The sequence below is a fragment of the Amphiura filiformis genome, chromosome 11, assembly GCF_039555335.1.
Source record: "Amphiura filiformis chromosome 11, Afil_fr2py, whole genome shotgun sequence".
Taxonomy (NCBI): domain Eukaryota; kingdom Metazoa; phylum Echinodermata; class Ophiuroidea; order Amphilepidida; family Amphiuridae; genus Amphiura; species Amphiura filiformis.
The window spans coordinates 49,145,910-49,159,668 of NC_092638.1; the positions used below are offsets into that span (position 1 = coordinate 49,145,910).

The 13,759-nt window shown below is 39.6% G+C and overlaps 1 protein-coding gene across 1 annotated transcript in view; it reads right to left on the reverse strand.

Moving 5' to 3' along the window:
• Window positions 1-1,646: 1,646 nt before the first annotated feature.
• LOC140164932 (probable helicase with zinc finger domain) overlaps window positions 1,647-13,759 on the reverse strand; it is a 66,652-nt gene continuing 54,539 nt past the window's right edge. Inside the window, 7 exon segments of the mRNA XM_072188330.1 lie at window positions 1,647-7,361; window positions 9,226-9,493; window positions 10,227-10,316; window positions 10,319-10,409; window positions 11,755-12,048; window positions 12,447-12,565; window positions 12,917-13,170. Of these exon segments, the coding sequence (XP_072044431.1) occupies window positions 4,898-7,361; window positions 9,226-9,493; window positions 10,227-10,316; window positions 10,319-10,409; window positions 11,755-12,048; window positions 12,447-12,565; window positions 12,917-13,170 (3,580 nt within the window). The 3' untranslated portion in view covers window positions 1,647-4,897.

Below are 13,759 nucleotides of genomic sequence, written 5' to 3' on the forward strand. Positions count from 1 at the left end.
CACAAATAATAGACGTGCATCGCAGGTTAATCCAAGCAGTAGCGTATCTGCCATGAGGTAGCTAAAAACACTTACGGATAACTCCCTGAACGCAAGAGGGGTGTAAGTGCATAGCAATAGCAAACCACACACAACCGTATTACATTCAAGGAGAATATTTATCCTGTCACTATCTTTTTTCAACCAACATGAAGTTACTTCAAATAATTTTTTATGTTTTTGCTTTTTTTCCATCACTTTTTTAACAATTTGTTAACAACTATTTATAATATCAACAGAACAACTTTCAAAATGGGCAATTCCAGTTGAAATCATACACCCGCTATGAAAGACATGCCCTTAATCTCCCACACAGGGAGTGTGAATTTCAAATGGAGTCACCCATTCAGGTAGCTCCATTTGAAATTCACACTCCCTGTGTGGGAGATTAACTTACATGTTTTCCATAGGGGTGTATGGATTTCAGTTGAATAGCCCAATGCATGTTACATAGGCACATTAATATATATCAGAATACTAATCCATCAACAGTACAAGGACAAAATGGTAGCATTACATCATCATACAGGCTGCATATAACACCCATTACATCATCATACAGGCTGCATATAACACCCAAAACTACAGACAATTAAAGAGAAACATAAACTTCACAATATTTAAAACATCAGCTATTGTCCACACATTGGGCTATTCCAGTTGAAATCCATCACCCCCTATGGAAGACATGACCTTAATTAACCTCCAACACAGGGTGAATATATTTTAAATGAAGTCATCCAATCAGATAACTCCATTTGAAGTTCACACTCCCTGTGTGGAATATTAAGGCCAAGTTTTCCATAAGGGGTGTATGGATTTCAACTGGAATAGCCCATTTTTTCATGTACACTATACACTTTACAAAAAGAGAAGGGAAAAAAATTGTCTCAAGACTTATTTACAATTCTACGCAGATTGGTAAACCTGCTGCATACATAATTAATGGCTGTGTACACAAAAAGATAGGAAAAAAAGCGATGTATTTTACACATATTACAGTGCCTACAGATCCGTATTCTCTTTATAATATATAACAAACACTACCACTAACATGGGCCATATTTAAATAAAGTTTTGTTCCTAGCTATCTTTGCTTTCATATCAAACATTGTAATATTCAAGAAACTGAGTAACCGAACAACATTGCAATTCGACATTCATGAAAATGCAAGTCAGGAGGCATGACTGTAACAAACACAAAAACCTCCAATCTAATTGATTATTAATTGATTGCTTGAATTCCCGGGGGGTACTCAAGTTTGGTTTTGGTAGGGACGTGCCGCTGAGATTTTGAAAGTAGACCCATAAATATACCAATTTTTCAAGAAATTTGGACCCATTGATATACCAAAAGTCAAAATTTTCGGCCAAATTTACCCAAAATTGTCTTAGTTTTTTTACGAATTTTCCCAAAATTTTGGGAAAATTTTGGCTAGATTAAGGAAAAATTGGGCTGTTTTCGAAAAAATTGAGAAAATTTTGAAAAAGGACCCATTCATATACCAAAATAGGCTTTGAAAAAGGGGTCATTGATATACCAGAAGGCTGAAAATGCTACCCATGTTTTGCACGTCCCGTATGGTCATTTGTACTGAGTACCCCGGGCTTGAATTATACTGTCAGTATTTTGGTGAATGTAAGAAAGAATCCAATAAAAAATACTAAATCTTGGATAATAAAAACTAATTTCTTGATTTGAGCCAGTTAAACAATGGTCAACTTATTTGCCATACTACTGTAAAACATACAGTCACCTGACCTCACATTTCCAGCGCTTCAAGTTCACCAACTGCGGGTCAGAATTTCAGAGAATCGATTCTCGCAAAGATTCTTGTAAACAGATTTGTGTGAATCATAATAAAGTTGATTCCCGCAAACGTTTGTAGTTTACACAGAAGTTGATTTGCGAGAATCAAATGATTCCCGCAAATTTATTCTGCAAGAATCAAGATTGATTCTCGCATTGTGAAATGAAATTCTGACCCTGCAACTCCTCTCTTTTGAGGTGTTTGTCAAGTGGAACATACATGTTAACTTGGGAATAACAAAAGTTGTGCAAAAAAATAAATAAATAAAATTCCTTTCTTGCATTCAAAAGTGACAGTATAATCAGCAATGATTTCATTTTCTTCTTTTCATTAATCAACATCAATGCTGTTAAACTTAATTTTTTTTGCGATCGTGTTCCAAATTAAACACTTCGTTTCACTTCTTAAAAAATAATTTCTACTATTTTTTCACTATACTTTTAAAGACATCAAACGTGCGGGGTTCGTTTACCACTATAAGAAAATAAGTTGTGGATATTACGGGCAGTGTTATTTATATATACAATACACAAAACCTGAGGCCTTGATTTTTATGAAAAAAAAATATCTGTAATTATACTACTTCTACTTTTCTAGCTAATGTTTTTGATTAAATTTTTTAATTTTTAATTTTTTTTGTGAGAACATAACCTGCAAGAGTGTTTTCTCTCATTGTTTCTACCATTTTAAATTTTTTTTTTATTTTTCATTTTTGTGACCAAGTTTACAATTAACGTTTTGTTTCACACAATTTTACAAACACAAGTGCACTAAAGGCCATCATAATAGACATAACATAGAAATCATTGCTGCTTACTTTTAGAATTTTAAAGATGTCTTTGGTACCAGAAAGAGGTATTTGTTACCCTACCCCACTTTCAACCAAATCAAATTCAAGCATAGCGTCATGATACACGACTGTGAAGAGGATACTGCGCAACATGGCAAACTTCCTATTCGCACTGTTGATGAGCGACTGCATTCACAGCATACGATTGCAGGGCTCAAGTTTTACAATTTAAGCAAAAAATTCGAAGAATTTCATTGAAAAGTTACCCAAAAATGACTGCTTGCTGCATAGCAGGTTCAGGTGGTTAAGCTATGCACTGCTAAACATGTCAGGAACTACATAATCCTGGTCAGCAACAACTTACTTTTTTTTTTTTTGAGCAAATTTTATTTCAGAAGCTCCATGTTTTCATCCGGTTAAATTTTAATAAAACAGAAATCGGGCTAATCCAGTTGAATTTAGAAATATCTTTCACAGGGGGAGTATGGATTTCAAATTCAACCTCAATCTTCCATAAAGGGGGGGGGAGTGAGTTTCAAACAGTTGGTTAATGTGCTCATTCCATTTGACATTCATACTCCCCCTGTGGAGGATATTGCTACAATCGTCCACAGAGTGAATGTAGACTTCAAATGAATCAGCCCATTACTACTACTACACAGTGGACACACCAATTGCAATTCACTGATATCACTCAAATTTGATATTGGTCAAAAGTATGATCATTAATTTTTCCCAACAAAGTTTACGATTGTCCGCAATAAATGGCTGACACAAGTCCCATTATGCAACATTTTATGACATTGTTTGGAAACTACATATAATAAGGGTTTAGGAGGAGTGACTTTTTTTTTTTTTTTTTTTTAATTCAAGCTAATTTTTGCTAAATCCTGTTGAGCTAACCATTGCTCACATCAAAAATCCATCATTCATATCATAAAACTATGTCTGTTAGTGTGGTAGATCTAAAGATTGATCAAGACAGCAGGCTCCGATAAATTTTTATTTTCAATTGCCCGATCGGGCAAGCTTATGTCAACTTTTGCTTGCCCGATTATGCCCGAATATTTCTGAAAGAAACCCATCAACAAGTTGCTGTATTGTAATAGCTAAAATTGCCTAATACAGTTTTATTATGCTTGGGAATAGCCTGGGATCAATAACAGTGGAAATTAAGTTGCTGGCTTGTCAGGAAATATATTTTCTACTGTTTGTTTGTCGATCTGCATTGCTATTAATGCAAGTAAAATGTGAACGCAATAATGCCGTCATTGCACAATAATTTTGCAATTGCCCGATCGGGCAGGGTGCCCGATGATTTAGCTTGCCCGACAGTATTTTCAATTGCCCCGGGCAATCGGACAGGGGATTTATCGGAGCCTGCAAGACAGCCTTGGTCCCAGATAAACTGGTCTCGACTACTACATTGAAGTATGTAATAAAAATGTGACATGTCATATCATATCAAATGCATGGTCCCTTTTGGTAAATATTATTTGAAAGACTGATGAAAAGCACTGGTATATTGAAGTAATACTGTGTATGAAATTAATGAAGAATTTCCTTAGCATTATATATCACCGTCAACTTGAAGTATCTTTTAATATGTGACACGATCTGGTCCGTGGGGGCCAAAGGAGGCATTTTTGAAGATTGAGTCACTATAACTTTTACCTTACACAAACATTAGGCTATCATATATTGAAAACACCAAAGGTCTAGCATACTTGGTTCTAAAGTTATGAAGTTCTATGATGTCTTTTTTCTTATGTATTTCATTGTTTTTTACTCCATATTTTTGCCTAAATATCTCAATTTCAAATTTGCCCCCATGGACCAGATCGTGTCACATATGACACACAGCACAAACATAGGTAAAAATTGAACATCTCTTTCCAAATATTTTTCTATCTGAAAAAGGTCAACAGTCAAATAATGTCAACAATTTGTGTTCTCAAAGTTAAACAATTGCTTTCTCTTTTCTAGTTACAAAATTAAGTTTCAAATGGTATACAAATGAATTAAGATTATTTTAAGGATGCTTATGCATTTGCAGCACAGCAAGGTTTTATAAATATTTTTAAAGCACAGAACAATGATTGCTGAAAAAAAAAGGTTACAAATATATTTGCAGCAAAATAAAAAAAACTGAAGTTAACACTACGATTATGAAAACATTGGTCACACACAGATCATAATGGACTGTACACATACCTGCACCTTGCGGACATCATATAATTATATACAATACAAAGATTTAATTGAAATAGGAATAATATCCATCCTTATTCTGTCGATTGCCAAGATTCTCCTTGATCAGCGATAACGGATCCGGCGATGCCGTCTTGATCCGGTCCTCTAGCGGCATCACAAGTTTCGGTTTCGGCGGCGCTCTGAGCACATTTGCATACGACATTGCTGCAGGTTGTTTCAGTTCGTCTTTCGCGACTCCTGGTGGCCCTGGCGGGACTACTTGGTTATCCGGACCAGGGTCATACAAGGCTGGGGAGTTGGGGTGATACGAGTTCTGATGGTGATGATGCTGGGAGTTTTCTGTGGAGTTCTGCTGCGCGTGCAAAGCTGGGGAGTAATTATGCGGGACAGGCGATGAGAATTGTCTAAATTCGTCTCCCGCTGTTGGTGCCACTGTTCCCGCTGCCACCCTATCGATGGAATTATTCATCATAGCCCACTCCTCACTGCTGCTGGGGTTGGCATTGCGCAATAACGGAAACGCAGCCTCATTCAGAGCTGATAGATCGTTTCCAAACACATCTTGCGGTCTGCTCAAATTGCTTGGGCTACTGTTGAGATGTCTGGAACTGTGCTCGGAAGACGGGGCTCTTCCAGGTCGACCTGTGATCTGCAGCGACATCCTTGACATTTGCTGCTGCTGCTGTTGATGATGATGATGATTATTGTTCATGTGTCCTGTAGGCTGCTGTTCTATTGGTCGTGAATTGAACTCCCTTGGATTGAACTCCCCTGAATTGAACTCCCTTGGATTGAACTCCCTCGAGTTGAAATCCCTCGAGTTGAACTCCCTCGAGTTAAACTCCCTGAATTGGTCCGGAAACTGGAATGCTTCTGGGGGAAGATTATTATGGTGGAGTGGCGTGCGGGGTGTCCGAGGACTGGGATCGTTTGCGCCAAAATCGTGCGTTGCAAGGTCTCTTACAAACGGAGGAGTAGGAGGCTCACTGCTTCCTCTCGGTGACATGTCATAGTCACTGCGACTTGGATGCTGCAAGAAATTGCTGGCATTTCTGCCAATGTTATTAGGGTAGTGATTCACTTCTACATGAAGAGCTGCATTATGATTTTCAGCTGAATTTGTCTTCGGGGGCCACTGGTCTTGATCCAGTCGCACCTGCTGGCCACCTGGTTTGCCGACTCCTTGATGCTGTGGCACATGCTGCTGCTGCATTGATGGATGATGGTCGTTTTTGTGCAACTGATTCTGATGCATTGCTCTTTGCTGCATCAACAGCCCTTGCTGTTGCTGCTGCTGCTGCTGTTGTCGCAATGAGCCTTGGATTGCAAATGGAGACCCAGCTCTAAGATGCTGCGACTTCTGCTGCTGTTGCTGCTGTTGTTGCTGGTTCTGTAGTTTCAACTTCTGCAGCAGCTGCTCCATCTGATTCACACCATCATTTGCTGCCTGAGGTGCATTCATTTTAGCCGACTGTGACCTTCTCACACTTGTCATGTAGTTATTTGCATATTCCTGTCCTCTGGTCTTCAAAAGATACGTAAACTCCTCTTGAATCCGCATTTCCTCAACTCTTGCAAGCTCCTGAGGCTCTCCTGGACCCGGTACATGAGGGTGACTCGGCTGCAAAGCAGCGGGCCCCAGACTTTGTCCACCACCGCTATTGTTACCTCGCCCCATGTTGGGACTATGAAGGTTTCCTTTATGCGATCCAGGACTGTGGCCTTGTACTTGTCCATGCATAGGGATTAAAGGAGAGATTGATTTTGGACTTATCCCCTGTCCGTCACCAACACCAGGTTTCTGTTCGTTTTTCGCAAGCGGCGATCCTCGCTGTTTGACAGGGGTGTGTTCTTTAGATCGATCCCCTTTCTCCCCCGCATGTTGCGGTGAAAGCTGAGACGGCGACATGGTCCCCATCTGAGGACCTCCTTGCGGATGCGGAGGCGAATGCCGTACTGGTGGTCCTAAACCATAGGGATGCGGCAACCCGTGATGGGGATAGTGATGGGGGATACCATGGTGATCCATGTAGGGTAATCCCGGATGATGATGATGGTACAGACTGCCGTGACCGGGCATCATTCGCACCGGCATCACCGGCACATACAGTACTCTCTGTCCGGTGAAGGGATCTACCACATGCATCGGACTAGCTGATCTCACCATACCAGAGTGTGGCGGAAATCGTAGAGGCGCACTTCCAAGAGGATGTCCTGCTGCAGTCTGGCTTGTTATCGGTGTCGGGGATAACACTGACCCTGATCTGGAGATGCCTTGTGCTGTTATGGGACTGCTGCGTACACCAGCACCGTGAACACTCTGAATGACAGGCGCCCCCATGATTTGATTACGGAAGGCTCTTGGTATGAATTCCTTGGCTAGAGGATTGAGGATGTACGTCTTCTTCATCTCGACTCCTGACAGCTGTGTACGGATTTCTTCGAACGTGATACCGTGAAGACTGTTATGCTCATGACACGTCTTGATAAAATACTCCCAAAGTTTTCTGTATGAAAATGAGACAAAATTACAACAATTTTAGGACTTGTTTATATGGTGAATGGGGAGTGCATTCAATCAAATTATAAACTCACCTGTATTCACAAAATACAATGGTTTTTCACCTTACAATAAACCAGAAATAAACAGCATGTGGGAGCATCATCCTCAATGTCTCCCACCTTGACGCAAACTGTTACGAACAATTTGTCAATTTTTTTCCCTTAAATTTCTAGAATATCTGAAGTCAATCCACCTATCCATTCAAGAGATACAGAATCCGGACGGAAAAAATCTCACTCATTTCAATAACATTATCATGTAAACTGTGTCTTACGCTATGTATGCTACATGTATGCCAAGGGTATAATCTATGACGGCCACAAATAATTTGAAGCTGTGAATTGATATATGTGACACGACCTGGTCCATGGAGGACAAAGGAGGCAAAAAAAAAATATAATTATTACCCAATACAAACATTAGGCTATCATATACTGAACGCGCCAAAGGTCTGGCGTACTTCTAAAGATTCTTATGCATTTACCATTTCTTTACTCCATCTTTTTGCCTTATATCTCAATTTCAAATTTGCTGCCTTTGGCCTCCATGGACCAGTCAGGGTTGGCGATTTTTTTTGATATCTATACTAATAAAATAATAAGCGGTCTCTATCTGTCTATCTATCTATCTGTCTGTCTGTCTGTCCGGCTATGCGTTTACGCACTTCGCGCCATACTGATCGTGCTGAAATTTGGGATATAGATAGGTATTGGGAAAAGCATGTTGGCCATGTGGTTTTGAAGGTCATCGGAGGTCAAGGTCAAAGGTCAAAATTTCAAACTTTGTCCGATCGGGCCCAAACTTGGTGGGTGGAATCCATGATAGGAGGGATTATAATGCATGAAATAAAATCGAGGTCAACCGAGGTCAAAGGTCATTACGGAGGGTCAAATTTGAACTTTGCCGATTGGGCTCAAACTTGTGCGTCGAAACCTTCGTATGAGGGGAGCATGAAAAACATTATATGGAGGTCATCCGAGGTCAAAGGTCAAAGGTCATGGATTTCAAACTTTGTCCTCTCAGGCTTAAACTTGGTGGGTGGAATCCTTGATACGAGGGGAATATATGCGCAAAACAAAATTGAGGTCAACCGAGGTCAAAGGTCATGTAGGGGCTAAATTTAAACTTTGCCCTATTGGGCTTAAACTTGATAGGTGGAATCCTTCATATGAGGGGAGCATGAACAAAATTACACTGAGGTCAAAGGTCATCTGGGGTCAAACAGTATCGCTATCATGCCAGTGCTCTCACAGCATCAGGGCTCTCACAGCTACAGGTGCACTAGTTTTAAAAAAATCAAAAAAAAATCGATTTATTTGATTTAAATCGATATTTTTGATTTTTTTTTATCCCAAGAACTGCTATACCCCATGATAAAGTCCAAAGACACCAGTGGAATGCTAGACATATGCACAATCCTATCAGGTATTTACAAAAAATCAAAACATGTTTTCAGATGTGAAAATTTCAAAGAAAAAATTTGGTAAAATCATGGGAAAAAACCTGTTGAATTCTGCACCTTGAAAATGATTTTTTAGCAATAGATAAAATGACATCATAGAGGTATTTAATTGTTTCCAAAAGGTGTAGAAACATTACAAATGAAGTAAAACAGGCAATTCAAGATAGAAATTAACTTAAATTTATCAAAAACGGTAAAAACTGAAAAAGTTGATTTAAATCACTGATTCTTTTAAAAAAATCATTTGATTTAAATCGTGATTTAAATCAATTGATTTAAATCGCGCCAACCCTGGACCAGATCATGTTACATATTCTGTTTTCTCACTTCTTTCATCGAGCCTTACCTGCACTTTCCGACCGAACACAACGACACAGGGTCACCGATAACAGCCACTAGGCTCTGGGCACGTGTGATGGCGGTATTCAACAGTTTATCATTAGACAAGAACCCATAGTTGGACTCTTCCTTGTTGACGAGATCCGCTACTGCAGCTGCTGATAAAGTGGTGCTGGTCCCTTTCTTTGAGGATTCTGTCTGCCTCTCTCTATGTGCAGTTTTACAGGTGTTTAGAGTCCGTACGGTGCTGATGAAGAGTGCTCGGAATTGCTTGCCTACCAAGAGAAATGGGTGTGAATGGTTAAGTGTGATTGTTAGCAGTGGCGAGCACGAGTCATTAAATTGGGGGTATCGTGCATGATTCAGGAGAAACTGCAGTTTTTCAACAATTTTCAAACCAAATTTTCACTTTGATGGGGACATGTGCCCTCTACACGCTACACCACCTATCTTAGTACGGCACAAATAGACCAGTTACAAATATGCCACAACTTTTTTTTTTTTTCCATTAATATTGAGGACACGGTGGTTCAGTGGTTACAGCCTTGGACTCATAATCTGAGAGCTTCTTCGACGTGCGTGGGTTCGAGTCTCCATTGCACCACTGTGTTGCGCCCATCGGCAAGGCGCTGTGCCACGCTTGCCTCACCCCACCCAGATGCAATGGGAAGCTGTTAGGGGTAGTCACAGTCATTGTACTGATGAACCCTGCGCCATTTGTAGGCAGCAAACGTGGTTCTGACATAATTATTCTAATGACTGGAATAAATGTAAAGCGCTTTGAGGCTGTTTACGGCATAAATATTTACATTTATTTATTTATTTATTACTCAAACCAAATTTAACCTCCGTTAACCATTTAGTGCTAAAACACTGTTCTCCCATGATACCTTAGGGCCAAGGTAGGGTGTACAAACAGCCAGGCATTACCCTGATCGGAACTGGCTACAAGATCTTTGTCATCTGTTACACCAATACAACAACAAAATATACAGATAAGGAACCTACCTTGTACATTCATGACTCTCTCCACCGATATCAGATTGAGCCGTTTCTTCCGTAGCTCCGCCCTGATGCGGAATACCTGGTCTGCGATGGCGTAACTACTCCTATACTGCCCTCGTCCAGTGTTCCCCATTCCTCTGGCCAGTTCTTCTGTAATTCTGCCACTCTGTCCACAACTTCAAAGACCTGGGTGCAAAGTTATAAAATTATTCATTTAGTGAGTGTATCGTAGTCAGGCAGCAAATAGTGTGATTAGTCATAAACCCATGTCCAGTGGCATGATCAGACTTTCAAAATCAAATTTCAACCAGCTTAATCACACAGCTCCCATGGCCAAGTGGTTAAGGCACAGGTCTTATAAACCTGAGGTCCTGGGTTCGATTCCCGGACAGGGTCACTTTTTCTGCTTGCCTCCTTTATCATTTGCGACAGCGAACCTGGTGAAAAACAAGGTGTATATATCTAATCTGTCTCTTCAATACCTTCTATGGTAATATACCAACTAAAAAAAATACCCTTATTTTTCATGTCTTTCAAAGGAGTGCAGTTAGTCATCTGGAATAGTCCAACACCACTTCAGATAATCAGTTACTACTCCTGCTGACTGGTCTTATTGAATCTAGCATACCAAATGGTCTAGATAGGGGTGACCAACCTCTTTTTGCTCAGCACGCCACATAGTGTATTCAGGCCTGTGAAATGGCTTTTTAAAAAAAAGCGGAAAATTTACCAACCAGTGGGTTTCGAAAAAAATCGGGAAAATTTACCTACCAAACTACAGTACAAATTCAATGCTATTCTGCGCGTATTTCACCAGCAATAAATTGAAGATTATAAGCTTCCATTTCATGGCCTAAATGTGAGTGTCGCTCGACAAAATTACATTTTATGGTAGCCATGATGTTTCGTCTCTTAATTCCATATGATTTTTATGAAATCAAATGTGAAACTTCCGATGGATGGTTCGGATTGAAAATCGCTTACGAACAATCACATATTTCGTATTTCCCCACAGGTACCACAACAACATTTTTAACTCATTCCGATGGGCGCAGTTCCCAAACAAACATATTACACAATGAGTAAGAACGAGGAATCAAAGAATATCGCGATGATGTTATATATGACTTGCGTTTCATGACCCGGGTATGGGCCAGGTTCATGACCTTTCAAGCATCGTTAATCTCATTTCCCAGTCGTTTTTATTGCGACACACATGTAATGCTATCAGAAGTACACAGACACACTTTTGATTTTTGAAAAGCGGAAATTGAAATTGGTCAGACAAATGAAAAAAGCGGATTTCCGCTCTGTAGCGGAGATTTCACAGGCCTGTGTATTACAGATAGTTGTACAGACCGTACAATCAAATTCATTATTATTACAAACTTATGTTTCATATCATTGATAATACTTCTTTTGGTAAGAACAGGTTTTAACAGCTGCATCGAACATCGTCAAAGGCCGTATGTGGCATGTATACCGCAGGTTGAACACAACTTGTCTCAAATATACTAACTGAAAATCTCACCTCTGCATTATTATAAAATGCAGTGCTGTTCTTGTCCTGTACGTCCTCTCCCCGTGCCGTGAAGAACGACAACGGATACCACTTCTTGTGTTGGGGCTGCTTGCCGCTGCTAAGGAGCTTGTCGTCGTAGAATAACTTGGATGTGTAGTCCACGATGGCATCATGAGAGCGGTAGTTTTCACATAGTAGGATCTTACACGGGTGTTCGAGAGGGTACATGTCGTATAGTCTCTCTAGAAGCGAGACATGCAGATTCCTTTCTTGTGCAAACTCTGAATGAACTTGAGGGCTGATCTGTTGAGTAAAAAAGGATGAGACAAAACTCAGTAGCATTTTAAATCTTCAGCATTCAAAATAATTAAACACATCAGCTAATGCTCAAAGCACTATGGACAAATCTCTGCAATGCTTGCGCTTTCTAAGACGCTAAACTAGGAAGTGCAATTCTTGTTGCACACTTTAAGAGCCCAGCACATATTTACACACTTCCGCTGCTAACCTGCTCTTACAATCTGTTGATAGTCAGCAAATAGTAAATAGCCCTTCCAGTAAGCATATATGCTAAGGCCAGCGCATATTCCTTGTATAAGAAACCCTGCTTCCTAGTTTATTGTGATCTCTTATCTATTACAATCTTGGCAGATCTTACATACAATTCTGTTGAGTTTTTTTCTCATATAACCAAATCTTACCTGCATATAGTCTCCGGCTAAGACAATGCGCGTCTGCTCGTTAGCGATTGCCAATGGCATGATGGTTTCACATTCCATAGCTTGTGCTGCTTCATCCAGTAGTATATGAGTGAACAGACCTGGTGTACCAATGAAAAGAAAATGAAGATTTCTGATATTTACACTTGTTGCAGAGAAGAACAGCACTAGTTTACATTTTCAGATCATACACAGCTTAAACACAGAAATGGGAATCTGATTGGCTGATTCAATCATCTGGCAATCATAACAGATAAGTAATCTGATTGGCTGATTACGCATCAAAGAAGCGATCAGTACAGAGCTCATTAACAGGACGAGTGCGTCCATCATAGCAAGAGAGAGTGCCATACTTCTTTGGAAGCTGGTGTAGTTTACTGAGTCACTTACCTCAAAATTGTTTCTCAAAATTGTTTATCAAAACATTTTTGAACTCAAAAACGACAACTCACCTGATTTGAGATCCAAGTGACTGAGGAATCTCGATGTGCTGAGTGTTGCCACGACAACCCGGTACTTCATCACCTGTTCCTTGGTTGGCATGATAAACCTATCTTCATTCTCTGATAGCAGACAATAGAGTCTCACCAATGGATGGACGGTCTGGATCCATCTGTCTTTGAAGTAGATTCTGAGGGTTTGGCTTCAGTGAAACCAGCTTGTACGTAGGGAGTGGAGGTAGTCTTTGATGTATAGATCTGCAGCACTGAGGGAGAAAGTTACAAGGATACACATAAGGCAAAAAAAAAAAAACATGTTTGTTTCCTTGTAGCAGGTCAAAAAAGTCAAATGCGAAATGCGTTTTTTTATTTTTTTTATTTTTTATAATCCATGTCTTCAAATGAAAGAAAAAATACCTTTTTTGCTGCAAATTGGAATGGAAATTTACAGTTGGTCTCTCCGACACAAAAAAAATATCATATTTCTTCATATTCAAGAATATTTATGATCCCCTTTCAACCTGCAGATTAAATGTTTACTACAGTAGTGTTTTATATTATTTTTTGCGATTTTTTCAGGGTTTTTTCTTTTCCAAAAGTGAAAAAAAAAATCTAAATGCGCAAGAAAGCCGTCAAAAACGAAATGTGCGCTACAGGAAACAAACTTGGTTTTTTTTTGGACTAATACACATTTCATATTATTTCATATTTATGATCATGAGCTCAATGTCTATGTTGCCATGAAGCACAAAAGAAGTGGGTCTATTCTACAAAAGCTAACCAACATATGTTTCTAAATCAAGTTTAGTGGCTTTTGGTCAACTCCATAAGAGTAAATCCCACAGACATTTGAGC